Source organism: Andrographis paniculata, unplaced genomic scaffold (assembly GCF_009805555.1).
Source record: "Andrographis paniculata isolate CXL003 unplaced genomic scaffold, ASM980555v1 Contig37END, whole genome shotgun sequence".
Classification (NCBI taxonomy): domain Eukaryota; kingdom Viridiplantae; phylum Streptophyta; class Magnoliopsida; order Lamiales; family Acanthaceae; genus Andrographis; species Andrographis paniculata.
This window is the reverse complement of record NW_026137570.1, coordinates 5034718-5062703: the sequence shown is the minus strand read 5'-3', so window position 1 is coordinate 5062703 and position 27986 is coordinate 5034718. Positions and strand designations below refer to the sequence as shown.

Below are 27986 nucleotides of genomic sequence, written 5' to 3'. Positions count from 1 at the left end.
TTAGTAATGTAATTCAATCAAGATACCCGAAGAAAGCTAAGAGGCGAAATGTTTATATTAAAACATAAGTGTCACTGTAATAAGACGAGAATTACATGCAGATTCGACCTATATATCCGTTAAGATGGACTACTATATATATATGCATGGTATGCATGGTTGATTTCAACGTATTATTCATAATCCAGTATTTGCATACATGGATGTAGTAAATCTAGTCAATAATAATAATAATAATTAGGTAGCTAATATATATATGCAGAGGCTAGAGCATGGCCAATTGGTGTATGTTAATGGGATGAGCAAATGACGTGGAGGGAGTGGGAGAATCGTATGCTCTCTTGGCAAGCAATATATTGACGGCTTCCGTGGGGTGAAATGCATCCCAGAATATGTACTTTTGGCGATCCTCACATGGGGTTTCTAGAGGCAGGCATGTGATCTGTCCGTTATTTCTCCCCACCCCACAGCACCCCTTGTCCACCACCTCAAATCCATATGTCTTTGCATTCTCAACCAGATCTTGGCTGCTTCTGAATGAATCCAAGTACACAAATTTGGATCCTGGAAGCTGCTGGTTGTTATTGTTATTGTATCCATCCACCAATGCTTTGAGTCCGTTGTTGAAGAGGGCAATAGCACTGTTGATTTCCTCATTGCACGCGCTCCCGCTGCCATTGTATCGCGCCAACTCGTATGGAATGCACCCTATTTTCCCAATCCCACTCACAATCACTTTCCGAGCTCCCAGCTTGTATAATGCCTAATTAAGAAAACGGAATGCATGGTTAGGATATTGAATGGCTCAAATCAACATATATAATCATGATAGACAGCGTGTATACGATATTATATGATACTGATATTTTAACGTTACTGCATTTACTCACGGTACATGCAGTATAATTTTATATAGTATAGCATATTATTGATTTCACCGTAATAAATATATTAATATAGGCTGCAGATTCGGCCCAAGTCAGCATATTTTATATGAATGACAGTATATATTTATATATGTATATATATCTCATCATATGTTTGTGGTATAAGATAGCATATGTTTGAATTATAATATAATATAATATATGTTGTACTATAAATATACTAAAATATGTATAAATACATATTAATCATCCCTGTATCATATGTTGATCCGATCAAATAAATACGATGCTGATTTGATCATATCAACAATTGAACTATACCCATTTATATATCATAATACAAATTTAATATATGACACAGCTATATGTTGTGCAATATTGACGTTGTTTGTTTGATTTTATGTGTTGAAGAAGTATTGATTAGTGGCCATTGGAGAGAGAATTTATTCATCCATCCATGGATCGGTAATTAATCAATAATGATGGATAGAACTGAATTGAATGAAAGCAAATGAATGAATGAATTATAAGGAGCTTACTGTCAGCTGTTTGGAATAATCCTGGAGGAGAGAAGCGGCGTAAGCCTGTGGGGTGTACTGAGATCTTGTGGAATAGTAATCGGGCATGAAATAATTGTTGAGATAGTCGTTGCTGCCCAGTCCTGAGTAAAATATGCATTTGCTGAGATAGGCGGCCACTGCAGCATTGGCATCCCCCCTGAAATACAATCTCATCCTCTTCAGCTGCTCCACTGTCTCCCCAAACCTATCTACCTGCTGGTTCATCGACAAGTGATCCCCCTACATGCATGCATTTTTGTTAATTAATTCAAACTCAATTCTTTATAATTAATACCATTCTTTAATGGAACACAATAATCAATGTAACATACCAAATTATTGCCCGTTTCGTCTCTGATTCCAGAAGCTCCAGATGCATAGTTTGCTCCATCGAGTAATGCTCGTCCCCGGGCCCTCGCGAAAGGGAGGATATAGTTGCGAAACCCTAGCAATTGGGCTGAATCCACCACAAAATTAATCAATTAATTACTTAATTAATATGTATATACGTATGTACGTACGTACCTAGAACATCGACAAAAGTGCGAGAATTTGTAAAACGTCCAGTGGCGCCTTGAGGAAAGTCAATGCCATAAGGCCTGTAATTTGCTCTGGAAAGAGTGATCATGGCGTTGTTGTTGCCATTGTCCACAAGCGAGTCCCCGAATATGAACATGCCAATGCCAATGCCAATGCCAGGCACCACCTGCTGCTCGCTACTATTAACCATCATATTCCTATTATTATTATTATTATTATTATTATTATTGTACGGCGGTAATTCATGTGGCTGTGAATCAATTTCACCTGCTGCTGCTAAATATAAACAACATACAGTAAACAGTCCTACTACTGCCCGCGCCTCCGCTATGGCCAAATCGCAGGAATTCGCCATATTAATTAATCACTACTTGAGCAAACATATGTATGTGTGGGTATATATATATATATATATATGTGTGTGTGTGTGATATATAATAAGTTGCATGAACACGTTAATTTGGATGGGGGGTTGATGGAAAGGTGATTCCCCGTGAGATGATATATGTATATAATAATAACTGAAAACTTTATGTTGGATGTTGGTCTGTTCGTTATTAATTAGCTAGATGTTGGTGTGCATGTACGTACCTACAATTAATATATGTAGAGTTGAAGGAGGAGCATTTACGCGGGAGCAGCCAGCTAGGGTAGCTAGCGGTGGCATGGCTAACTTCACGTGATTCACCCACGCAGTTTTAGGTTTTGATTAAATTGACAATTTTGGAGTTATGAAATTTTAGAATATTTTGAATCTAAACTAATATAATCGAGATAAATGCCTTTAGATAGAAATTTTGAAAATGTTTTTTTTTTAGTTTTTTACAGCAACATAATACGAAATAATTTATGTGATTAATGATATCGAAATGAAATATTGATTTAATATGTTTAATAGAAAAATTAATTTAATTTAATATATTAATACAAATATAATTGTTGGATTTTTTGATTCAATTAGATCCACCCCAATATAAGATACATACCCGCTATGCAGCCCATTTTATACCTGGCCCTGCCTCACGACCCGCACCCGCCACCAGAACCGCCTGTACCCGCGACCCGGACCGAACCCGCGACCCATGACCTGATCCGTCTTGGATCCGCGTCTAGCCTTGATCTTGGCCGTCTGATTGTGGATCTTGATCTGGTCCGTCCGTTGCTTAATTGAGATAAATATATATACTGAGAGAGAGAAGGGTTTCACTTATTCTACTCACTTACGTTTCTCTCTCTATACAACTTTTCCTCTCTAGCTCTTCCCTCTCTCTACCTCTCGACCTTTCTGTTTGCCTTCCAGTGACTGTTTCCGGTGGTTTCACTGCGGTTCTCAGTGGCGCCTCCCTCCTGTAACTTGTGAAGGTTCTTTGGCGTGGCGTTTCACCCCTTGGTGTTGTTCGTAGCCGCAAAGGGCTCGTTCGACTTGTAGGCGTCTGTATTTTCTTTTGTTTCGTCTTGTATGTGAGTGTGGAGGTTGATTTGTGCTTGAGTTGTGTGTTTCGGGCCGGTTTAAAGTGTGTAGTCGCTAGTAGGTGCATTTTGTGTGTCGATTTACTGTTTTGAGTGGTTAGGGGCTGAACCTAACCAAAACTAGTATAATATTTGTGTTTTTACTCATTTTTCGTTAATAAAATTCTCGATCTATTCCGCATTTGTCATTACAAGTGGTATCAGAGCTTTTTGGTGAAGTTTTCTTTACAAAATTATCTTTATCTTTCGATTTTGTAAAGATCTGGTTTAAATCTTCAAGATCTAAAAGGATCCGGTTGAATCGGCCTATTTTTTAAGTGCTTGATTCTTTTCCTTTTTTATATCTTTGTCAAAATCGGCTCATTGTGTTTCGTTCTCTGTATTTTAGCCTTGGTTGAGTTTTTTCTTTTACGAAATCGTCTTTACTCTTTGATTTTGTAAGGATCTGCTCAAAACCAAAGCGATCCGTAAGAAATCGAAAGGATCCGGTTGAATCGAACATATTATACTGTGTTCGGTTCTTTTCCTTTGATTTCGAGTCTATATCGGCCATTGAGTTTTTCGATCCGTGCTAATATAGCCGCAGTCGAACTCTTAATGTTGGGTTTTGGACTTAATTGCTACTGTTTTGTGTAGATCGATTAAGTTTGAGTCCATTTCGGTTAGAACGGTTCAAAATCGTTTCGATTTGTTGAAAACCGATTTTGTCCGTTGTTATTTTAAGAAAATAAATCGTAAAACTTGTTGCTTCGCCTTATTTTCGTTTAGATATATGCTTGTTGGGTTAAAATCCAAAAGTTTTTCAAGAATCTTTAAAACCAAAATTATTTTTTGAAAGATTTTGTTAAAACTGTTTTTTGTGGCCTAGTGTCTCTGTTCGTGAGTTTCGGTGAGTCTAACTTTGTTTAGAGGAGAAACATTATTTCTGCTTTTGTTGTTATTAGTTGGCTAACCCCCATTCTTGAAAAAGAATAGGTCATTTGTATATCTACCCTTGTACTGCTGTAGGGAATATATTGTTGCTGTGCTTCGAGGTAAACTCTATAACCCTAACTATTTTTGTTACTGTTATTTTTTTCTTAGTTTAATATCCGCATTCCGCCCAATCGATTATAAAGGCTATTGTGATACCAAGGTTGCAAAACTCCGATCCTCACTCTTGTTAGTGATTCTCGAGTACCTTCGGTGGAATAGTCATGAGTGAATGTTGTAATAGATAGCCTTTTTGTTAATTTTTTGCTTGTGATTGCAATATTCTGTGATATATTTGTTGCTGTGTTTGATTGTTGTGTTTGTTTTCTGTGAATTGCTATTGATGTGTTGTGATTTGGGTGTTTGTTTGGTTCTCAATTTGTTTAAATTAATCTGTATTTTTATAAACTGTTTTTTCACAATAAACTGCTTTTTTAAAACAAACAGTTTTTGCCAAACAAATTGTGTTTTTCGGAAATTTTTTTTTTTTAACTATTTTTTAAAACTGTTGATCATGGTTGGGCAAACCTTTTTCAATATCCAACCTTTTGATGGAAAAATTGATTTTTCTATTTGGAAACAAAAAATGAGAAGTATACTTATTACTTAAAAATTAATAAAGGCTGTGGAGCCGGATCAAGCAACCACAATCCCTCTTGAAAAGAGGGCTAAGTTGGATGAAATGGCTTCGTCTTGTATAATTCTAAATTTAGCTGATCATGTAATTCGTAAGGTTGGTATACAAGAATCTGCTATGGCATTTTGAAATAAATTGGATAAATTATATACTCAAACTTCTTTACCTAGTAGGCTTTATTTGTTAGAAAAGTTCTTTAGTTTTAAACTTGATCAATTTAAAACTATTGATGAAAATCTTGATATTTTTCAAAAATTAATTCAAGATATTAAGCTTACTGGTGATAAGAATATAGATGATTATAGTGCTATAATTCTTTTGAATGCAATTCCAAGTGCTTTTCCTGATGTAAAATCGGCAATTAAATATGGGCGTGATTTTGTGACTTTAGATGTGGTTATTAATGGTTTGAAAAGTAAAGAATTAGATTTGAATGTAAATAAATCTAATAAATCTGGTGATGTTATGTTTATTAAGGGTAGGTCTCCTTTTAGAATTACGGACAGAAAGACCCTATGAAGCTTGACTGTTCCCTAGGATTGGGTTTGGGCCTTTCCTGCGCAGCTTAGGTGGAAGGCGAAGAAGGACTCCTTCCGGCAGGGCCCCAGGTTCAGGGGGGTAAATGCATTAAAAGGGGACAAATTTTAGCAGATGGTGCTGCTACAGTTGGTGGCGAACTTTCTTTGGGGAAAAACGCATTAGTGGCTTATATGCCATGGGAGGTTACAATTTTGAAGATGCAATACTTATTAGTGAGCGTTTGGTATATAAATATATTTATACTTCTTTTCACATACGGAAATATGAGATTCAGACTCATGTGACAAGCCAAGGTCCTGAAAGGATCACTAACGAAATACCACATTTAGAAGGCCATTTACTTCGCAATTTGGACAAAAATGGAATTGTGGTCTTGGGATCTTGGGTAGAGACGGGTGACATTTTAGTAGGGAAATTAACGCCCCAAATCGTGAAATAATCATTGTATGCTCCCGAAGATAGATTGTTACGAGCCATACTCGGCATTCAAGTATCCACTTCAAAAGAAACTTGTCTAAAACTCCCTATAGGTGGTAGGGGCCGGGTTATTGATGTGAGGTGGATCCAGAAAAGGAAAGGTTCTAGTTATAATCTCAAAACGATTCGTGTATATATTTCATAGAAACGTGAAATTAAAGTAGGCGATAAAGTAGCTGGAAGACACGGAAATAAAGGGATCGTTTCCAAAATTTTGCCTAGACAAGATATGCCTTATCTGCAAGATGGAAGACCCGTTGATATGGTCTTCAACCCATTAGGAGTACCTTCACGAATGAATGTGGGATAGATATTTGAATGTTCGCTGGGGTTAGCAGGGAGTTTGCTAGACAGACATTATCGAATAGTTCCTTTTGATGAGAGATATGAACAAGAAGCTTCCAAAAAACTAGTATTCTCTGAATTATATTAAGCCAGTCAGCAAACAGCGAATCCGTGGGTATTTGAACTCGAGTATCCAGGAAAAAGCAAAATATTTGATGGAAGGACGGGAAACCCTTTTGAACAACCCGTTCTAATAGGAAAGCCTTATATCTTGAAGTTAATTCATCAAGTTGATGATAAAATCCACGGACGTTCCAGTGGACATTAAGCACTTGTTACACAACAACCCCTTAGGGGAAGGGCAAAACAAGGGGGACAACAAGTAGGAGAAATGGAGGTTTGGGCTCTAGAAGGATTTGGTGTTGCTCACATTTTACAAGAGATGCTTACTTATAAAGCGGATCATATTAGAGCGCGCCAAGAAGCACTTGGTACTACAATCATTGGAGGGACAATACCTAATCCTGAAGATGCTCCAGAATCGTTTCAATTGCTCGTTCGAGAACTACGATCTTTAGCTCTGGAATTGAATCATTTCCTTGTATCTGAGAAAAACTTTCAGATTAATAGGAAAGAAGTTTAATCGGAAGAAATTAGAATTTTTTTCTATGATCGATCGGTATAAACATCAACAGTTACGAATTGGATTAGTTTCTCCTCAACAAATAAGCGCTTGGTCCACGAAAATCCTCCCTAATAAGAGATAGTTGGAGAGGTGACAAAACCCTATACTTTTCATTACAAAACCAATAAACCGGAAAAAGATGGATTATTTTGTGAAAGAATTTTGGACCTATTAAAAGTGGAATTTGTGCTTGTGGAAATTATCGAGTAATCGGAGCTGAAAAAGAAGACCCAAAATTTTGTGAACAATGTGGAGTCGAGTTTATTGATTCTCGGATACGAATATATCAAATGGGCTACATCAAACTCGCATGCCCAGTAACCCATGTGTGGTATTTAAAACGTCTTCCCAGTTATATTGCGAATCTTTTGGATAAACCTATTAAAGAATTAGAAAGCCTAGTATACTGCGATGTGTGATTTGATCAAAACTCTGACTTTACAGATTCGCAATAAGAAACTGTCATCCCAGTCAATCCAATTGGGATGCCCTGGATCTGACATGTCACTTGACAAGTGTACCATGAAGCTCGGACTTGGGGAGGGGGGAGTAAATACTCCCCAATCAAAAGGAGAATTGATCCATGGTCGATTTTGGGACAAATAAATCAAAATTGAAATTTGCATCTCGTAAAACGTAAAAAAGATTTTTGGTTTTGTGGAATTAACCATTTACTTTCTTTTGCAAAGAAATTATGTTCACGCAAGCAAATATATCATGATTACAGGAGTCTATCCATCGCATATGGACTTTAAGGACATTGTGAAAAAATCGTCGAGATGAAGTCGGGACCTAACAGATCGAAAGGAACAATACATAGACAAGTAAATCCCCTCTGAATTCCAAGGTACTCCTTTATTGGAATTTCATTATTGAAGTCGAATTCAGAATTAAGGAATTCATCATTCGAAGGGAAGTAGACTACTCAAGAATCTCACATTTCATTTATGTCGTAGTTGAGTAACGAATTAAGAAACTGACATCCTAATAATAAATAAAAAGAAGGCGTAATTAATGAAATCTTGCTGCTTGTTCTTCACTGAGAACTTGAGTAAGGAGTAGATCTTTTTGTTTTGTTGGGATTTTCTAGAATTTGAAAGCGAGACCTCCTCTCTTTAGTCGGTGTACCTACTTGAGCCGGATGAAAGGAAACTTTCACGTCCGATTTGGAAGGGGGGGAGATCCTAGAGTATAGGATCTTATCCCAATTTTTCTTTTGCTAGACCCATAACAAAAAAACCCACTTTCTTGCGATTACGAGGTTTATTTGAATATGAAATCCAATCTTGGAAATACAGCATCCCACTTTTTCTTACTACCCAGGGCTTCGAGACGTTTCGCAATCGAGAGATCTCTACGGGTGCAGGTGTTATTCGAGAACAATTAGCCGATCTGGATTTACGAATTATTCTAGACAATTCATTGGTAGAATGGAAAGAGTTAGGGGAAGAAGGGCTTACAGGGAATGAATGGGAAGATCGAAGGGTTGGAAGAAGAAAGGATTTTTTGGTTAGACGCATGGAACTGACTAAGCATTTTCTTCGAACAAATATAGAACCAGAATGGATGGTTCTGTGTTTATTACCCGTTCCTCCTCCTGAGCTAAGACCCATCATTCAGATAGATGGGGGAAAATTAATGAGCTCGGATATTAATGAACTCTATAGAAGAGTTATCTATCGGAACAATACTCTTACCGATCTATTAACAACAAGTAGATCTACGCCAGGAGAATTAGTAATGTGTCAGGAAAAATTGGTACAAGAAGCTGTGGATACACTTCTTGATAATGGAATAAGTGGACAACCAATGAGGGACGGTCATAATAAAGTTTACAAGTCATTTTCGGATGTAATTGAAGGCAAAGACGGAAGATTTCGTGAGACTCTGCTTGGCAAACGGGTCGATTATTCAGGGTGTTCCGTCATTGTCGTGGGTCCTTCACTTTCATTACATCGATGTGGATTGCCACATGAAATAGAAATAGAGCTTTTCCAGACATTTGTAATTCGTGGGCTAATTAGACAACATCTTGCTTCGAACATAGGGGTTTCGAAGAGTAAAATTGGGGAAAAAGAACCCATTGTATAGGAAATACTTCAGAAAGTTATGCAGGGGCATCCAGTATTACTGAATAGAGCACCCACTTTGCATAAATTGGGCATACAGGCATTCCAGCCCGTTTTAGTGGGGGGCGTGCTATTTGTTTACATCCATTAGTTTGTAAGGGATTCAATGCAGATTTTGATGGGGATCAAATTGTTGTTCATGTACCTTTATCTTTAGAGGCTCAGGCAGAGGCCCGTTTACTTATGTTTCCTCATATGAATCTTTTGTCTCCAGCGGTTAGAGACCCCATTTCCGTACCAACTCAGGATATGCTTATTGGACTCTATGTATTAACGAGCGGGAATCGTAGAAGTATTTGTGTAAATAGGCATAATCTACGGAATCGTAGAAACGATCAAAATAAAAGAAGTCACAATAATAACCATGTTTATACAAAAGAATCCTTTTTTCTAATTCCTATGATGTGATCGGCGCTTATCGGCAGAAACGAATCAATTTAGATAGTCCTTTGTGGCTCCGGTGGCGACTAGATCACCGCCTCATTGCTTCAATAGAAACTCCCATCGAGGTTCACTATCATTCTTTAGGCACTTATTATGAGATTTATGGACACTATCTAATAGTAAGAAGTATAAAAAATGAAATTCTTTTTATATACATTCGAACCACTGTTAGTTCGATTTCTCTTTATCAAGAAATCGAAGAAGCCATACATGGGTTTTCTCATGTCTGCTCATATGGTACCCAATTGCGCTAAGAAATTCTACGATGCCAGTAGGAATTCAAATCTCTTAACTTTAACTATCAACTAGGCCCATATTTCCAGAATTTCTACCCGAATCAAGATCGAGAAAAGGAAATTTTAAAATCACTGACTCAACCCCATTGTTGAATCATACTCAGCAGAATATGGAAGTACTTATGTTATACCAGGATGGGCCAATCTGGTATTTCAGAATAAAGTGATAGATGGAACTGCCATAAAACGACTTATTAGTAGATTAATAGATCACTTCGGAATGGCATATACATCACATATCCTAGATCAAGTAAAGACTCTGGGTTTTCAACAAGCTACTGCTACATCCATTTCATTAGGAGTTGATGATCTTTTAACAATACCCTCGAAGAGATGGTTAGTTCAAGATGCTGAACAACAAAGTTTGATTTTTGAAAAACACCATCATTATGGGAATGTACACAAGGTAGAAAAATTACGCCAATCCATTGAAATATGGTATGCCACAAGTGAATATTTGCGACAAGAAACGAATCCTAATTTTAGGATGACTGACCCCTTTAATCCAGTTCATATGATGTCTTTTTCGGGAGCTAGAGGAAATGCATCTTAGGTACATCAATTAGTAGGTATGAGAGGATTAATGTCGGACCCCCAAGGACAAATGATTGATTTACCCATTCAAAGCAATTTACGCGAAGGGCTTTCTTTAACAGAATATATAATTTCTTGCTACAGAGCCCGGAAAGGGGTTGTAGATACTGCTGTACGAACATCCGATGCTAGATACCTCACGCGCAGACTTGTTGAAGTGGTTCAACACATTGTTGTACGTCGAACAGATTGTGGCACCGTCCGTGGTATTTTTGTGAGTCTTCAGAATGGGATAATGCTAGAAAGGGTTTTTATCCAAACATTAATTGGTCGCGTATTAGCCAATGATATATATATGGGCACACGATGTATTGCCACTAGAAATCAAGACATTGGAATTGGACTTGTAAATCTATTCATAACCTTTCGAGCACAACCAATAGCTATTCGAACTCCTTTTACTTGTAGGAATGTATCTTGGATCCGTCGGTTATGTTATGGCCGGAGTCCTACTCATGGCGACCTGGTTGAATTGGGAGAAGCTGTAGTATTATTGCAGGTCAATCGATCGGCAAACTGGGTACTCAATTAACATTAAGAACTTTTCATACCGGCGGAGTATTCACGGGGGGTACTACAGAACATGTGCGAGCCCCTTCAAATGGAAAAATCAAATTCAATGAAGATTTGGTTCATCCGACACGTACACGCCGTGGACATCCCGCCTTTCTATGTTATAGAAACTGGTATGTAACTATTGAGAGTGAAGATATTCGACATAATGTAAATATTCCACCCCAAAGTTTTCTTTTAGTTCAAAATGATCAATATGTAGAATCAGAACAAGTAATTGTGGAGATTCACGCAAGAACATCGACTTTGAATTTTAAAGAGAAGGTTCGAAAACATATTTATTCCGACTCAGACGGAGAACTGCACTGGAGTACCAACGTATATCATGCACTTGAATTTCCATACGGCAACGTTCATCTATTACCAAAAACAAGTCATTTATGGATATTATTAGGAGGTTCGTGCGGATCTAGTCTAGTCTCACTTGCAATCCACAAGGATCAAGATCAAATGAGTGCAGATTTTCGTTCTCTCAAGAGGGGGTCCACATCAAACTTCTCAGGAAGGAATGATCAGTCGAGACAAAAATCCAATTTTTCGGGTAGAGGTAAAAAAGAACATAGGATTCCTGATTATTCAGACATTAGTCGAATTCTATGTACTGGTCGTTGGAATCTCATGGATACCACCATTCTCTACCAGAATTCGGATTTATTCTCATAGAGACGAAGAAATAGATTCATCATTCCACTCCAGTCGATTCAAGAACGTGAGAACGAACTAATGTCCCCTTCAGGTATCTCGATTGAAACGCCCCCCCAATGGTATTTTGCGTAGAAAAAGTGTTCTTTTTTATTTCGACGATCCTAGATACAGAAAAAAGAGTTTGGGCATTACTAAATATAGAATTCTAGAAATGCATTCAATCCTCCAAAAAGAGGATTTGATTGAGTATCTAGGAGACAAGGAATTTTGGCCAAAATACCAAATGAAAGTAGATCCGTTTTTTTTCATTCCCGAGGAAGTGCATATCTTACCCGTATCTTCTTTCATAAGGGTACGGAACAATAGTATCATTGGGGTAGATACACAAATTACTTTAAATATAAGAAGCCGTGTGGGCGGATTGGTCCGAGTCGAGAGAAAAAAAAAAAAAAAACTGGAACTGGAAATCTTTTCAGGAGATATCCATTTTCCTGGAGAGAGAGATAAGATATCCCGACATAGCGGCGGCTTGATACCACTAGGAACAGGAAAACAAAATTACATGAAATAAAAAAAACGGAAAAATTGAATCTATGTTCAGCGGATTACACTTAGCAAGAAAAAGTATTTTGTTTTGGTTCGGCCTGTCGCCACATATTAAATAATGGATGGTATAACTTTAGCAACTCTTTTTTACCCGGATCTGGCGCAGGAAAGGGATAGTGTGCAACTTCAAGTTGTCAATTATATCCTTTCTGGAAACGGTAAACCAATTCGAGGAATTTCTGATACAAATATTCAATTAGTTCGGACTTGTTTAGTATTGAATTGGACCGAAGAAAAAAAAAAGGTTCTAGTCAAGAAGCCCGTGCTTCCTTTGTTGAAATAAGGGCAAATGGTTTGATTCGACATTTCCTAAGAATCGACTTGGCAAAATTCACTATTTCATATATCGGAAAAAGGAATGATCCATCGGGCTCAGGGTTACTCTCTGCTAATGGATCAGATTTCACCAATATCAATCCGTTTTCTTCAATTTATTCTTATTCCAAGGCAAGAATTCAACAACCCCTTAATCAAAATCAAAGAACTATTCATATGTTATTTAATAGAAATACGGGATTCCAGTCGTTAATAATTTTGTCATCATCCAATTGTTTTCGAATGGGTCCATTCAATGATGTAAATAAAAAATGGGTAACATTTTAAAATATGTGATTCCTCTTAGTTAGTGGCCTTGAGCAAATTGCTAGCCGCCCCGTAAACACACCAGGTGAAAACGAAACAACTATAATTTAAAACAAAAGAGAATGTATATAATATATAAATATTTATATAATTAAAATTTATATAATATAATATAATATATTAAAAATATATTATTTGTGGTGCGCCCAAATTATTTAAAAGGACCCACCTCAATAAATTTTATCGGATGTCAATTTTTACTGATATCAAAAAAACGATGCCCAAAATCTTGAATTTGTTAAATTTTAGTGGACATTAATTTTTACTATTGTCAAAGAAACGGTGTCCAAAGTCTCAAATTTATTGTGATATTAATATAGAATTAATTAATATAAATATTAACTATTTTTTCTGGTAACCACTGTATATATATATATAGCGGTATGCGTATATATAAATTATATGTGGGTAAATATATATATATTTATATATGGTATATATATATATATGGATGTATCACTACAAGAAAAAATCATTTTTGTAACAAAACTTTTTTGTCTCTAAATTTACTTTTTCCGTTACTAATGACATTAGATACAGAATTAGTAATGGAATTACGTTAGCTACGTGAACTTTAGGGACGGAATTCCGTTACAAATATATTATTTTTTTGTAGTGTATGTATGTTAATAGTGATGGACTTGCATGGATGAAACTAACAAGAAACTTGGAGGGGCATTTGACCCTCAAGTTCCAAAAAAAAAAAAATACACTACCAAAAAACTTGTAAACTTCTATTTGTAGCGAAATATTGTCGAATAAATCTGTCACAAAAAGATGTTTTTATAACAAAAACTGTCGGAACAAAATTTTTTTATTTGTGGTCAAATTTTTTTTTTTATTTGTTTCGGTAGAATATCCATAAGAACTACATATAGGACAAGATGTCGTCATATATATTTGTTATGCAAAACAAGCCGTAACAAAAAGATCAATATTATAATTCTAATAATAAATAAAATCTATATATATTTTTCAAAATTTTAAAAACGTAAAACTTATTAGTTTCGGTAGTTTATGGGTAACAAATACATATACAACAAGATATCGTCCTCTATATATTTGTTACGTAATTAAACCGTAACAAAAAAGTTTAATATTAGATTTTCTATAATAATAAAAAATTTATATAAGAAAATATATTTATTTCGATAATTTATCTATAACAATTACATATATATTTATTTGTTATGCAATTTAAATCATAACAAAAAGTCAATATAAATTTTATTATTATAAATATAGTACTAAAAAATTATATATAATTATTTTAAATTTATAAAGATAAAAGCGTTATTAGCTTCTCAAATACAACCCCTACATCCATTCAAAAAGGCTATATTAAAAAAAAAAAAACTTGGAGAAATTACCGTGCTTCACTTTCCGTTTTCCAAAATCAAAATCGATCCAGAGACGGTGATGTTGCTGCCCGTCATTCTACTGCATCGCAATGCCCGCTTTGAGTTAGGTCAAAATCAACCGTGGGCTGCCATCTCTCACCTGCGCAGAGTGAGGTAGGCCGAATCGACCGTGAATCTTCCAAGTCGCAACTATTGTGCTCACGAAATCGACAAGTTAGTTAAAAACTTAGCTATTCTATTCTCTACCTAACATGTTTGTATCTTGCTTAGGGTGTGTAAATCATCACTAATATTTTGGAAATCCTTACATTGTTTGAACCGAATTGCAATTTGTGATAATTGTGAATCCGTTTGCACAATTTCGCTAGTTTTATTTTTATTGAGGAAATGGTGTTTGGTTAGGGTTTCATCCGTATCTTACAATTTGGTATGTATCTAATAACTAATGATATTTTTCATCTATGATGTAATCTTATAAGTTGTTCTTCAATCTGGTTTTGTGTACTGTGTTCTAACACTCAACCCTACCTTTGTTTTAGTTGCTATAGTTTTGGGCTTGAACTTATAGTCATTGATCTGAAGGAGAAGTGTTCTTAGAATGTACAATGATGGCTAATTCTACATGCCAAATACACTTAATCAGATGCTCATGTGACTTGTGTCTTACCAATCGAAAATCAAGAGTAAAAGAAAAAAAGTCGATAATTTACCAACTTGGGAAACTGATTAATTAATGTGCTAGAAAAATAAACATTTAGGTTGCCTTTATCAAGATTTAATTTCCTATTGCATGCAAAACTATCCTTAATAGCGGGGGCCTCCAATGACTAAACAATCTAATTATCGTTCGATGTAGATATAAAAAGGGTATACAGCGTAGGCTTTTTTCCAAACTAATTAATAGGACTGGGGGTAAATCTAACTCCCAATGGCTGTAAGTTAGATTTTTCTTTTAATTCAATATATAGAAGACTCATCAAACACATCCAAGGATATGATTATGTCATAATGTTGTATACATAAGTGTGTCACATTGTGCAGTCATATCATATTCTTGATTTTAGTACTTTCTTTGTTTATAATGTTTTACATTGTTTCGGTGCAGCATAGATAAATTCTATATGATTGGTAACAATATTGATCAATGGCTTTTTAATATGGCATACAATATTAGAGGTGTGTGTTCCACTTCCTCACTTTTTTAATGTTGGTGCCAAATATGTGTTAGAATAATGGCATCACACCGTTTCTAATTGTGCTTGTTAAAAAGTTATGCGATTGAAATTAATTGTTTGGATTGCCCAGTATTTTGCTTTTTGTTCCGTCTTTCCTAAGGACTTTAGTTTCATAAGCAATACTTCTATTTTTTTTAGTAGTCCCTACCTATTTACTAATTGGTGGGCATCCAGATAGTTGGCTTATATTGTCGCCATGACTGTAATATGCTATGGTTTCTTCAGAATGTAAGGCTCTTTTGTGCACTTCTTCAGAATGTAAAACTTCATTAGACATGATCATGTCTAAAGAAGTTATATGTTCTGATTTCTTTGAAATTTTTTCTCTCTCATCAATCACAACACACTGCATGCGTGGCCACGCTTAAGAACCATGTATATTCTGCTTCATCCAACTATGAATATATTATCTGTATGAAAATATCAAAACCAAGGCATGAAACTAACTCAAAAACACAACAAAAACTCAAACCACACAAAATAAAATAAAAAAACTTGGGTTGCCTCCCAAGAAGCGCCTTTGTTTATTGTCGTTGCTCGACACAATGTCTCTTAAAATAATCACGTGGCTCAAATAGAGCTACGCACTTCATTTCTTTGCTCTGGAACCCCTCATAATAAAGCTTAAGAGGATGTCCATTCTGTAATACCCACGGAGTTGGGCCAGTGCTAGGCCAACTTCCGAGTATGGATGAGCCGGTGTCAGGCTACAAGAGTGAATAGGTAGGTTAAATGGATTAATAGACTACTCATATCAATAAAGTACATATTTCTTTTCGGGTGCCCCACTGAAAGAACTCTAGAGTTAAGCGAGCTTGACCTAGAGTAATTTGAAGATAGCTGATCCCCTAGAAAGTCTCTCAGGATACATGTGAGTGAAGACAGAAGCACGTTGAAAGGACTCGTGTTGACCTGTGGGGACAGTCTACAATTCCAACACGTCCGGCTTTGCGTGACTTAGGGGCCAAGGTATCATAGTTGATATCAAAGCCAACCTAAGACAACCCACAGTCATTGACTAGACTGGTGACGGGCCTAACAGTTGATGATCCTTGGGGTGTAACGTGGACATTGCATTATTAAGTAGGGAATAATGTAATACCCCCGAAGTTGGGTCGCTGCTAGGCCAACTTCTGAGTATGGAAGAGCCGGTGTCAGGCTATCATATAGTGAATAGATAGGTTAAATGGATATAACAGACTACTTATGTCAACAATGTGCACATTCTTTTCAGGAGCCCTACTGAAAGAACTCTAGAGTAATTAAAGGATGGGTGACCTTCTGGAAAGTCTCTCAGAATGCACGTGAGTGAAAACAGAAGCATGCTGAAAGAACTCATATTGACCTGTTGGGCCAGTCTACAATTCCAAAACGCTTGGCTTTGCGTGGCTTGGGGGCCGGGGTGTCATACATTCACAACAAAACTTTTTTCCGTGCTCAGACTTTGAATCTCAACTGTACCATACGGAAACACGTTAGTAAAAAAAAATTGACCTATCCAACGAGAATGAAGCTTACCCGGAAAGAGCTTAAGGTGAGAATGATAAAGCAAAACCTTTTACCAACCTTAAAATCCTTCCTCAAAATATTTTGATCATGAAATTTCTTACTCTTTTCTTTATAAATCACAGCATTCTCGTAAGCTTCATTTCGAATCTCCTTCAACTCTTGCAACTGCAATTTCCTACATTCTCCAACTTCACTCAAATTCATTTTACACTGTTTAGTAGCCCAGAAAGCTCTATATTCAAGTTCAATGGTTAAATGGCAAGGTTTACCAAATGTTAACTTGTAGGGCGACATCTCGAGCGGAGTTTTATATGCAGTTCTATATGCCTATAACGCATCCTCTAAGCGTAAACTCCAATCCTTTCTATCCGGCCTCACTATTTTTTCTATAATTCCCTTGATTTTTTGATTAGATACCTCTGCTTTCCTGTTTGTTTTCGGACGATATGACGTTGAGACCTTATGAAGAACTCCATACCTATGAAACTAAGCTAAAATAGTTTTGTTGCAAAGTGTGTGCCCCGATCACTTCCAATTGACTTAGGCATTCCAAAGCAAATGAAAATCAAGGACTTTAGGAAATCTGCAACAACTTTAGCATCGTTAGTTCGGGTGGCCTTTGGTTCCACCCACTTTGACACATAATCAACAGTAAGTACGATATATAGAAAACCATGTAAAAGTGGAAATGAGCCCATAAAATCCATACCCCACACATCGAATATCTCAACAAACAACATTGGTGTTAGGGGCATTTGATTTCTACCAGAAATATTGCCTACTCTTTGACATTTATCATATGCTTTGCAAAATTCATAAGCATCCTTAAATAATATAGGCCAATAAAATCCACTCTCAAGTACCTTTCTTGCAGTTCGTTGAGAGCCAAAGTGACCTCCACATTCTAATGTATGACAAAATTTTAGAATCGATTCACACTCATTTTCTTCTACATATCGTCGGATGACTTGGCCTGCACATCGTTTCCACAGATAGGGTTTATCCCAAACATAGTATTTTACATCACTTTTCACCTTATCTTTCTTCACTATTGTCCATCCTGCAGAAAATTTATTAGTGACAAAATAGTTCACTAAATCAGCATACCAAAGAAAAGAAAAGGAAATCATAAGTAATTGCTCATCCGAAAAATATTCCCATATATGTAATTCTTCATGAACCGTAGAAAGGCGACTTAAATGGTCAGCTACCGAATTTTCACTTCTTTTTTTTATCTTGAATCTACACATCAAATTCTTGTAAGAGTAATATTTATCGTATAAGCCTTTGCTTGCTTTCTTTCTTCGCCATTAGATACCGCAAAGTTGCATGGTCAGAAAATACAATCACTTTAGTACCCAATATGTAAGATCTAAATTTCACCAAAGCAAAAATAACGGCTAGGAATTCTTTTTCAGTAGTGGAGTAGTTAAATTGGGCTCTATTAAGTGCTTTTGATGCATAGTAGGTTGCCCATAAAATCTTTCCACTCCTCTTTCCAAATACAGCCCCCACTGCCTTGTTGCTTGCATCACACATGATCTCGAAAGGTAAGTCCCAATTTGGTGGTTGAATGATGGGCGGTGATGTCAAAAACTCTTTAATCTTGTCAAATACCTTCTTACACTCTTCATCAAACTCAAATTGAACATCCTTTTTGTTACAATCGGAAAAGAGGAGCAGCCACCTTCGAGAAATCTTTAATGAATCGGCGATAAAATCCTGAATGCCTTAAGAAAGAATGCAAATTCCTCACCAAAGTGGGATAGGGTAAGGTAGAGATAATGTCAACCTTGGCTTTATCTACCTCTATTCTTTTTGTTGAAACTAAGTGTCCAAGAACTATTCTTTTTTCTACCATAAATTGACATTTTTCTCAATTCAAAACTAACTTTCTCTCTCGACACCTTTTCAAGATCAAAGCCAAATTATCGAAAAAAATATCAAAATAATTTCTATATACACTGAAATCATCCATGAAAACCTCAATCATATTTCCTACATATTCAAAAAATGTGCATATCATACACTATTCAAATGTCGCAGGGGCATTGCATAAGTCAAATGGCATTCGCCTATAAGCAAAGGTGCCAAATGGAAAAGTTAATGTAATCTTTTCTTGATCCTCCAGTGCAATGACAATTTGGAAATAACCTGAAAAACCATCTAGAAAGCAATAATGAGATCTTTCCATTAATTTCTCAACCATTTGATCAATGAAAGGTAATAAAAAATTATCTTTCTTTGTGACTGAATTTAGCTTACGGTAATCGATGCATTGGCGCCAACTGGTTTGTTTCTAAACCGGAATCAACTTACCATCGTGGTCAGCCTCAACAGTGGCTCCCACCTTCTTTAGAACAATATAAATTGGACTTACCCATTGGCTATCCAAACTTGGATGGATGATGTCGGCATCCAAGAGTTTCAAGATCTCTTTCTTTACAACTTCCATAGCATGATTCAACCTCCTTTGAGCTTGCCTTATTGGCTTGGCATCTTCCTCAAGCACAATCTTGTGGATACAAAGAAATGGGCTAATACCTTTTATGTAGCTAACATCCATCCAATGGCTTCCTTGTGCTATCTCAAAATTATGATCAACTTCCATTCTTGACTAGGAGACAGTGTAGCAGATATGATCACCGGTAATGTCTCTTCAACTCCTAGGAAGGCATTTTTCAAGTTCGAGGGCAATGGTTTCATCTCCCAAGCCAGCGTCTGCACATTAGATGGCAACAACCCCTTATCAGATTTTATTAAAACTGAATTAACCACAATGTACCTAAATGGTTCAGGCGGCGGAGATTGCAAAGCCCGAATCATTTTCTTCAATGCACCACTCATTGTCAATTCATCCAGAGAGTTCATAACCAGACAGTTTGTAAGTGTAACCTTCAATTCATCATTTCCACTCAAGTAAAAGATTTCCTGCACATTTTGAGTAAGGACATCTACACAACACAAAGTATTAGGCTCCACAGGATATCCCATTGCATCAAAAATATTAAAATGAACCTTTACACCTTCGAACTCCATGGTCAGTGTCCTTGTTTTAACATTTATTTTTGTTTATACGGTGCACATAAAAGGCTGCCCAAGCATAATAGGCGAAGGATTAGGTGAATTATCATCATGCATATCTAAAATATAGAAATGAACAGGGAATATTAACTCATTCACTTGCACAACAACATCCTCAATTATCCCTTCGGAGTAACCGTTGGTTCTAGTAGCTAGTTAAATTATTACTCATGTTTCTTTCAAAGGCCTAATGTTCAAAGAGTTAAAAATAGACTTAGGAATAACATTTATGGTTGCACCTAAATCTAGCATAGCTCTTTTGATTTCCATTTTACCTATCTTGCACGAGACTACAAATATACCTGGATCTTCACAATTTTGTGGCAATTTCATTTGCAGTACAGCAGAGACGGTCTCTCCAACTAGCACTTTTTCGTCCCCTCTCAACTTCTGTTTCTTAGTCCACAACTTTTTCAGGAATTTTGCATAACGGGGGACTTGTTTAATTGCATCAAGCAAAGGAATCATTAGCTCCACTTTCTTCAATATTTCCATGATCTTCTTGTCTTTATCACTTTTAGTCGGTCTCGCAGAATTGGATTGAATAGTAGGCTTAGAACTCACCTGATCAATAGACTTTTTTGCTTCTTGCTCTATCTCTTTCTCAATCCCCTCTTCAGCTTTCTCCTTTTGTGTAACAACATTCAGACCTTCCAGCTCCTTATCATTTTGCAAGACCATTGAACTAACATTGCTCGGGTTCATGTGAGTTTGAGCCGGTAACTTGCCTTTCTCTCTTTCTTTCATGTCCCGCACCTTTTTCACAACTTAAGACATTTTTTTTCCAATTGTTAATGCTCGTTCTCATCTCTTGCTGAAATTACAAAATATTAAAGACAATTATTTTTACCATATCGTGCAAGGAGTTACTAGGAACGAGAGCTTGAGGCATGGTCCTTTATGGCTGTTGTTGTGTATGTGGTTGGAAACCCGATGGTTGCTGCTGTCCAAAGGATTGTTGATTCTGATTCTCATATCGAAAATTCAGGTGGTCTTGCCATCCTGGATTGTGTGTATTCGAATAAAGGTCGTAAGCTCTTCTTGGTGCTAAGCCTGTTGTATTCACTTCCACTTCTTCCGTCAATGTAGGACAAGCATTCGTAGGATGCTTAACACTCGCACAAATCCCACATGGCTTCATTTGAGCGTTCACTACCACAATTTTTCTTATAAAAGTAGTTAATTCATTCAATCTTTGTTGTATAGAAGAACTTACCAAGATATCTTCCTTAACTCCCATAACATCCCTTGGCCCAAATGTTTTAGAGTTCATGGCCATGTTGTTCAGCAATTCTCATGCTTCTCTCGGAGTCTTGTTCATTAGAGCTCTTCCATTGGCAGCATCGATTCTCTTGTCAATAGAAATTAGTCATTCATAGAATTATAGAATTAGAAGTGCTCAGAAATTTATGTTGAGGACATCTGGCAATTACTTTATTGAATTTATCTCAATACTCGTATAAAGACTTTCGCAAATTCGCAGCCCGGGATGCAGGAAAGAACTTCTCTAGGAATTTGCGTTTCATATCCATCCATGTGGTCATGCTCCCGGCAGGAAAGTTGTAAAAACAATCATTGGCTGCATCTTTCAAGAAGAATGGAAAAGCTCGAAGTTTTATCTAGTCCTCAATGACTCCCGGTGGTTTCATGCTCGTACACACCATATTGAACTCCTACAAGTGCTTGCGTGGTTCTTCCTCTGCCAAGCCATTAAATAACGGCAATAAATGTATTAGTCCAGATTTTGACTCAAATGTTGTATTATCGGCTATAGCAAGAAAACTAATACAAAATGGATGCTGAATTAAATCGGGGGCAGCTAGCTCCCTCAGAGTTCTCTGTCGTTCGATTTGATGTATCAAAACTTCTTCAACTTCCTTGGCCTTTTCACCCTTCTCGAAACTAGAAACATCCGCTAGTTGAATAGCTAAGTTAAGTTCCAGCGACTTAACTTTTGTTTTGGCCTTCTTTCGTTCCCTAGCTTCTTTTCTCAAACAACATGCAGTTCTTTCAATCTTCGAATAAAAGAATAATTGACCTCTACGACCAGTTCGAGGCATAAACCATTAAGCGAGAAATAAAGTTAGATAAATACAACCAAATATCAAATCCTTATACTATCCCCAGCAACGGTGGAAGAATTGAAATTCTATCGCACAACTGAAAAATAAGTGTTAGTTCCTACGCCACTGAAATATGCAAAATGCAGTAATTTTGGTGAGTAGGGTCTTCTCCTCAGGGAACAGTAACAATATTGTCTATTCGGTTATTTATAATTATACTAAATATATTAAATGGGGGGGCTTGATTTATCACACTAAATTTGAGAAAAATAATTTTTCTCAATAAAATAAAATAAAAGAAAATGCAAGATGGTTTACCAAATATTATTAAACTCTAGCATAGGCATGCATGTTCTGTTGGGGATATAAAATTTGTTCATCGACTAAAAATCAATTTCATTGACTAGTTGGATAAATTGGTTATAGTTGATCTACACACGTTCACAACCAACCTTTCCTAACTTTGTTAATAGTTAAGGTATGACCGTTAGCTATTTCCCTAATCGAGTGAGAAGCCTAGGAACGACAGTAGTTTTACTGACTCAACAGCATTAAGGATCAGAAAAGACCAATTCAATTTAACAAAATTCGGAAAAAGATTTATTCAAATTTGATTTTAATGCTTCCTTACAGTATCCTTCCTCTAGGTTGCTACACAAATTGGAAGATTACACAATTACAGGTGTCAATCTCCAGTATAGCTGTAAAATCTCAAAGTAATACGTACGCAATAATCAATTTAAGATTTCTAAACTTAAAAATTAGAAAAATTAAAAATATCCAATATCGATGAACATCAAATTCAACCAAAGCCAAGTCTCACAAATTCAATCCCCAACATCAATTCACACCTACGCTAGAAATGAAATTACTCACAATTCACAGAAATTGAAAACACAAAACAAATCAAAGAGTTCATCATGCCTTCAATTTTAAGAATTGACAACAAACCATTTCTAAGAATGAACAAAGAAATGTCCGAAAGTTCTTTTTGTGTTGCTTCTCAAAAATCTCTGCATTATGCCGTGCTCTTTTTTATTTTATTTTTTTCTCATTTCTCCAGAAGTGATGTCGTGGTGAAAAACGTGGTAATCCTTTTTTCTCCCCCCCCCCCTTCTTCAATTTCAAATCGTATGTTTTTAATTCTTCATCCCATGATCCTCTTTGTAATTAGATCCTCTGTGTAATTAGATCCCATTTGCAATTAAATCCCCACAATTTCTAAGTTTGTCAATCTACCCCAGACAATTTCTTTGTCAATCACGCCTAACATCTTTCTACATTTTGATCCTTGTTTGCACAATATGCCCAAAAATTTGCTAACTCCGCAATGCCTAGTGAACAACCCAAAAACACACCATTATGAGCATATGTACAAAATTTACACCAAAAAATCGCTCAGAATATAACAAAATATTTATGTAATATAACACATATCATTCCCATATTCAAATGGGAAAAATAAAGTTTGTTTTTCAAAATGATGTGAGCCATAACACTGTCGATAAGGCATATATTGTTCGGCTCCAAAAAATTTGGCATCCATATCTTTCCAAAAAGATAAAAATAATAAAAGACATATATTAGTAACATAATCAAAATAGACTTATATTATAGAGGGTATTATGAAAAGCGGGGCATAAATCATCAAAATAATAAAAAAACATACAACAGCATTTCATCATTTAGCAATATCAGCTATCTCAAGCAGGTCATCTCCATCCAGGTGTGTAATATTTTCATTCAGCACATCATCGAATGTGTCGTTGTGGGCAGCATGATTTTTCTCAGCGGCAACTCTTCCCTGCCTTTCTTTTGAGGCCCGATACAGTTCAGTCAAATGACTGACTGTGCAACAAACATGGGCCCAATGGCCTTTGATTTCACACCGGGTGTATTCCTCATCATTGTCTCTGTTTCTCCCGGTGTTAAACCTTTGTTGAGGTCTACACGGCCGGCTATCATTGTAACGCCGATTCGGCACATAACAGAGCTTGTTCAAATACTTCTTGTGGTTGTATGAGTTAGTCCGGCCCTGCCCATGATTCAAATTTCGATCGATATCAATTCTTTGATTTTTTGCATACCCACGATCACGCACTGGATTTTCCCGTTGTATTGCATTTTCCTATAGAAATGGATTTGCACCTGTCGGCCGAGATTCATGATTTTTCAACAGTAATTTATTGTTTTGTTCGGACATCAAAATACAGGTGATCTGCTCAGAGTATTTCTGAAAGCATCTTTCGCGATACTGCTGCTGCAAAACCATGTTAAATGTATCAAAATTTGATAAATTTTTCTCCATCATATCAGTTTTAGATATATTTTTGCCACAGTGGAATGTTATTTTAAATATAGCAAAATTATACTTTTTGAGTGTTTAAAAGTCCTGAAGCCAAAGGCTTTGCCATTCGCTTCTTGCCTTTGGCAACAAAGTCAGCCGCATATGATCGTATCTTTCTTTCAATCTCTCCCACAAGTCGAGTGGAAATTCCAGCAACATTTACTGCATTTTTAGTGCCTCATCGATGTGATGTCACAAAAAGATCATGATCTTTGCACGAACTTGGCTCGTTGAATTTTTATCCCAAACAACGGTATTTTCTAAGCCCATCGATACTAGATGCATTTTAACATCGCGAGTGCTGACCATACAGTTTTGGCCATAAACAAGGAGAGAAGGAACTTCTTGTTTGGCAAAGTTATTACTTTACAACAACGGTTCGTCTTTAACACTATTATTGAGAAACTGCATAACAAAAAACCTTATGTCTGTTTTGTTGATGGACCAGCTGGTACTGGGAAAAATTTTTTATACACTACTATTTTGTCATACACATCTGATCATAACATTAAATCTATTGTTGTAGCAACATCTGGAGTTGCTGCATCGCTCCTTCCTAATGGACAAACTGCCCACTCAAAATTCAAATTGCCATTGGATATTAATGAGCATAAGACTTGTCAGATAAGCAAACAGTCTACCTTAGCAAATGAGTTACGACATACCGACCTAATTATTTGGGATGAAATTTCAATGGCAAGACGTGAACTAATTGAGGCTTTTGACACTACTATGAGAGATATTATGGATAACAACATCAGTTTTGGTGGTAAAGTTATAATCTTCGGGGGGGATTTTCATCAAATTACTCCTGTCATAAGAGACGGAACAAAGGACCAGTACATCGAAGCAAGTTGTGTATCGTCTCCTCTATTTACACATGCAGATAAGTTTCACTTAACTGTCAATATGCGGGCACAAAACGATACATCATTTGCAGCATTTCTTGAGGAAGTATGGAACAATTCTTGTGTAAATAACAACAAAGGAGAGATTCAGATCCCAACAACTTCATTGATTAGCTTAGAAAATGATAACTTGTTGCAACTGATTGACAAAATCTACCCACAGAATTTACTCCATCCAAGTTCCTCTGCTGCATTAATTGGTAGATCTATACTGACACCAACCAACGAGACAGTTGATACTATTAACAATCAAATAATTGAAAGCATGTTTGGAGAACCAATCGTACTAATTGCAAGAGATGTAACTAAAGATTCATCACAACAAGCACATTATGAAGATTACCTAAATACTTTGACACCTAATGGTATGCCACCTCATAGATTAGTTTTGAAGACAGGTGCACCAATAATGCTATTGCGTAACTTAGACCCCACAAATGGCCTTTCAAATGGTACACGGCTTGTTTGCAAGCAAATTACACGCAATCTCTTACAAGCAGAGATTGCCACAGGCCCGCAAAAAGGAACTTTATGTTTTATACCACGAATACCTTTAAATCCTAACAATATACATGAATGCTCTGTTGAGTTCATACGTACTCAATTTCCAGTGAAGTTGTGCTTCTCAATGACCATTAACAAATCACAAGGGCAGACATTAGACGTTGTTGGAGTGTACATGAAACAACCAGTATTTATGCATGGCCAACTATATGTTGCATTATCACGAGCAAAATCTTTTGACTCTTTGCATGTCCTCATTCCTTCAGACATCAACACTGGAATGCATTCTTCTTGGACGAAAAACATAGTTTACAAGAAGCTTTTACAATTGGCTGGCATTAATATACCTCCACCTCCAAATCCCACATAGTCCACATCCATAAGAGTCCACCTGCTACCCTTACTCCCACATTGTTGTCAACAATCTATTTCTTTTTCATTTCATTTTTTGCCTATGTCACATCTCATGCCTTCTTCAGTTTCTTTCTGGTGATTTTTCATAGAATATATTTTTATGGAGGCTTAAATCAAACATGGTAAGTTCTCTAATATTTTTATAATTCACTTAATGTTAGTGTGAGTTATAGTTATGCTCTATTTATTTATTCATGAATCTTCTATTTCTGTCAGAATTTTCAGTCCTACTTTTTCCTACTGTTTGATGCAAGCTCATTTTTAGCCATTTATATTGTTATGCATGTATGGTTTTTTCATGTAGCATATATGTAAATAGAGTTTATATCATCTGCACCTTATGTACGTATATTATCTCTTATAGATTGCTCTGGTATTTGTTGTCAGATGTCAACACTTTGAGTTTGTTATACCTCTGGCAAAATATGTGAAGGCTATATACCACACCAGAGTATCTAATGGCATGCGCTTTCAGAAGCTGTTTGAAACTAAAGAATCCAGTGTTCATTGGTAGGTTGGACATTGATTGTAGTTTGTATTATAAAAATTACATCTTTTTATTGAGTTCTCCAATACGTGCTTAACTACAGGAATATGGCCACAATTACTCACATAAGTGACTTGAATGCTATTAGCCGGCCAAATTCACATTAGCGTTCTGTCAAGGTATGATATTCATTCGAAATTTCATAAATGACTATAGAAGAATTAACTTGTCTATTGTACTAAAGAGTGGGGATGTACTTACCTATGAATGTAATTGCTTATTTGCTTATTATATTGTTTATTTGGTATTATTATACACTTAAATGCAGTGACATTAGAGATTCTAAGATCAATGTCGTTCACAGGCTAAGAGACGGCACTGGTTTGTTAGTGAATCAGTGTTTCTTGCTCTCCTACACCTTTTAGAATACAATTAAATTGTAATTATAGCAATAAGGAAAATATATTTCAATCTTCCTAAGCTAATCTTCTTTGTGTATGTCCTGCTTTTCATTTGCTATTGGACAATGTCGTACTGGAAATGCTGGGAATGAATCAATCCATATACACAGCCATAGACGTTTCGAAGTCCATTAATGGTTTAGAGATCAAGTATGTGGATATATCACCATTGTTGTTTGTCAGCACTGATCTCGAGATTAATGGGACATAGCTGCCTACAGTACCGGATTTCAGGCAGAAGATTGTTGCTGCCGACAGCATACTCTTTGCTTAACCGGAATACATTTACTCAACGACCGAAAACTTTAATTTACATATATGACACATATGTTGTTCCATTACAGCCTTACATTAATTTAGTCCATATTTATTTGCTATACAACAAAGTCTAATGTGGTCTTAATTCGTAGAACCATTTCATCTCAACATGATTTCTTGTATGATAGAATAAAATCCATTCTACAGCTGCAACTCCAAAAATTCTGAGGGCAAGATTTTTAGTGCAACATCACTTTCATAATGATTGAACATGCATTATCTCATCAGCTTGATCCTTGTTAAGATTAATATTGAATGATTACAATTGATATCTTCGTTTTCATATACTGTGTTATCACCTCTGTGTCTCGGT

At 36.2% G+C, this 27986-nt stretch overlaps 2 protein-coding genes and 1 pseudogene across 3 annotated transcripts; 2 read left to right on the top strand and 1 right to left on the bottom strand.

The window, feature by feature from the left end:
* Positions 1 to 36: 36 nt before the first annotated feature.
* Positions 37 to 2343, bottom strand: LOC127250545 (GDSL esterase/lipase At1g33811-like). Its single transcript, XM_051273876.1, has 4 exons — positions 1973 to 2343; positions 1780 to 1904; positions 1427 to 1687; positions 37 to 763 (listed from the first exon to the last, which is right to left on the bottom strand). The coding sequence occupies exons 1-4, from the start codon at positions 2340 to 2342 to the stop codon at positions 266 to 268; spliced, it is 1254 nt and encodes a 417-aa protein (XP_051129833.1). The 5' UTR covers position 2343; the 3' UTR covers positions 37 to 265.
* A 4693-nt stretch (positions 2344 to 7036) lies between these two features.
* On the top strand, positions 7037 to 9880 carry LOC127250161 (DNA-directed RNA polymerase subunit beta'-like; annotated as a pseudogene).
* Positions 9881 to 14348: 4468 nt separating this feature from the next.
* Positions 14349 to 27819, top strand: LOC127250539 (auxin response factor 25-like). Of its 2 annotated transcripts, XR_007838701.1 has the most exons (4): positions 14349 to 14556; positions 26795 to 26917; positions 26998 to 27073; positions 27466 to 27819. XR_007838701.1 is itself a non-coding variant. In XM_051273869.1 (3 exons), exons 1-3 carry the CDS (start codon positions 14402 to 14404, stop codon positions 27059 to 27061), a joined length of 282 nt encoding a protein of 93 aa, XP_051129826.1. In that variant the 5' UTR covers positions 14349 to 14401; the 3' UTR covers positions 27062 to 27204. The 2 variants fall into 2 exon arrangements, 1 of the variants encoding a protein (XP_051129826.1); XM_051273869.1 differs by lacking the exon at positions 27466 to 27819 and having other exon boundaries at positions 14349 to 14496; positions 26998 to 27204.
* Positions 27820 to 27986: the final 167 nt, after the last annotated feature.

Excerpts from the sequence above, each read along its gene's own strand:
- LOC127250545 (XM_051273876.1), bottom strand. The coding sequence starts at position 2,342 with ATGGCGAATTCCTGCGATTTGGCCATAGCGGAGGCGCGGGCAGTAGTA. Across the intron at positions 1,905-1,972 it reads CACTTTTGTCGATGTTCTAG|CCCAATTGCTAGGGTTTCGC; the intron begins GTACGTACGTAC and ends TGGTGGATTCAG. Across the intron at positions 1,688-1,779 it reads ACGAAACGGGCAATAATTTG|GGGGATCACTTGTCGATGAA; the intron begins GTATGTTACATT and ends GCATGCATGTAG.
- LOC127250539 (XM_051273869.1), top strand. The coding sequence starts at position 14,402 with ATGTTGCTGCCCGTCATTCTACTGCATCGCAATGCCCGCTTTGAGTTA. Across the intron at positions 14,497-26,794 it reads TCTCACCTGCGCAGAGTGAG|ATGTCAACACTTTGAGTTTG; the intron begins GTAGGCCGAATC and ends ATTTGTTGTCAG. Across the intron at positions 26,918-26,997 it reads AAAGAATCCAGTGTTCATTG|GAATATGGCCACAATTACTC; the intron begins GTAGGTTGGACA and ends GCTTAACTACAG.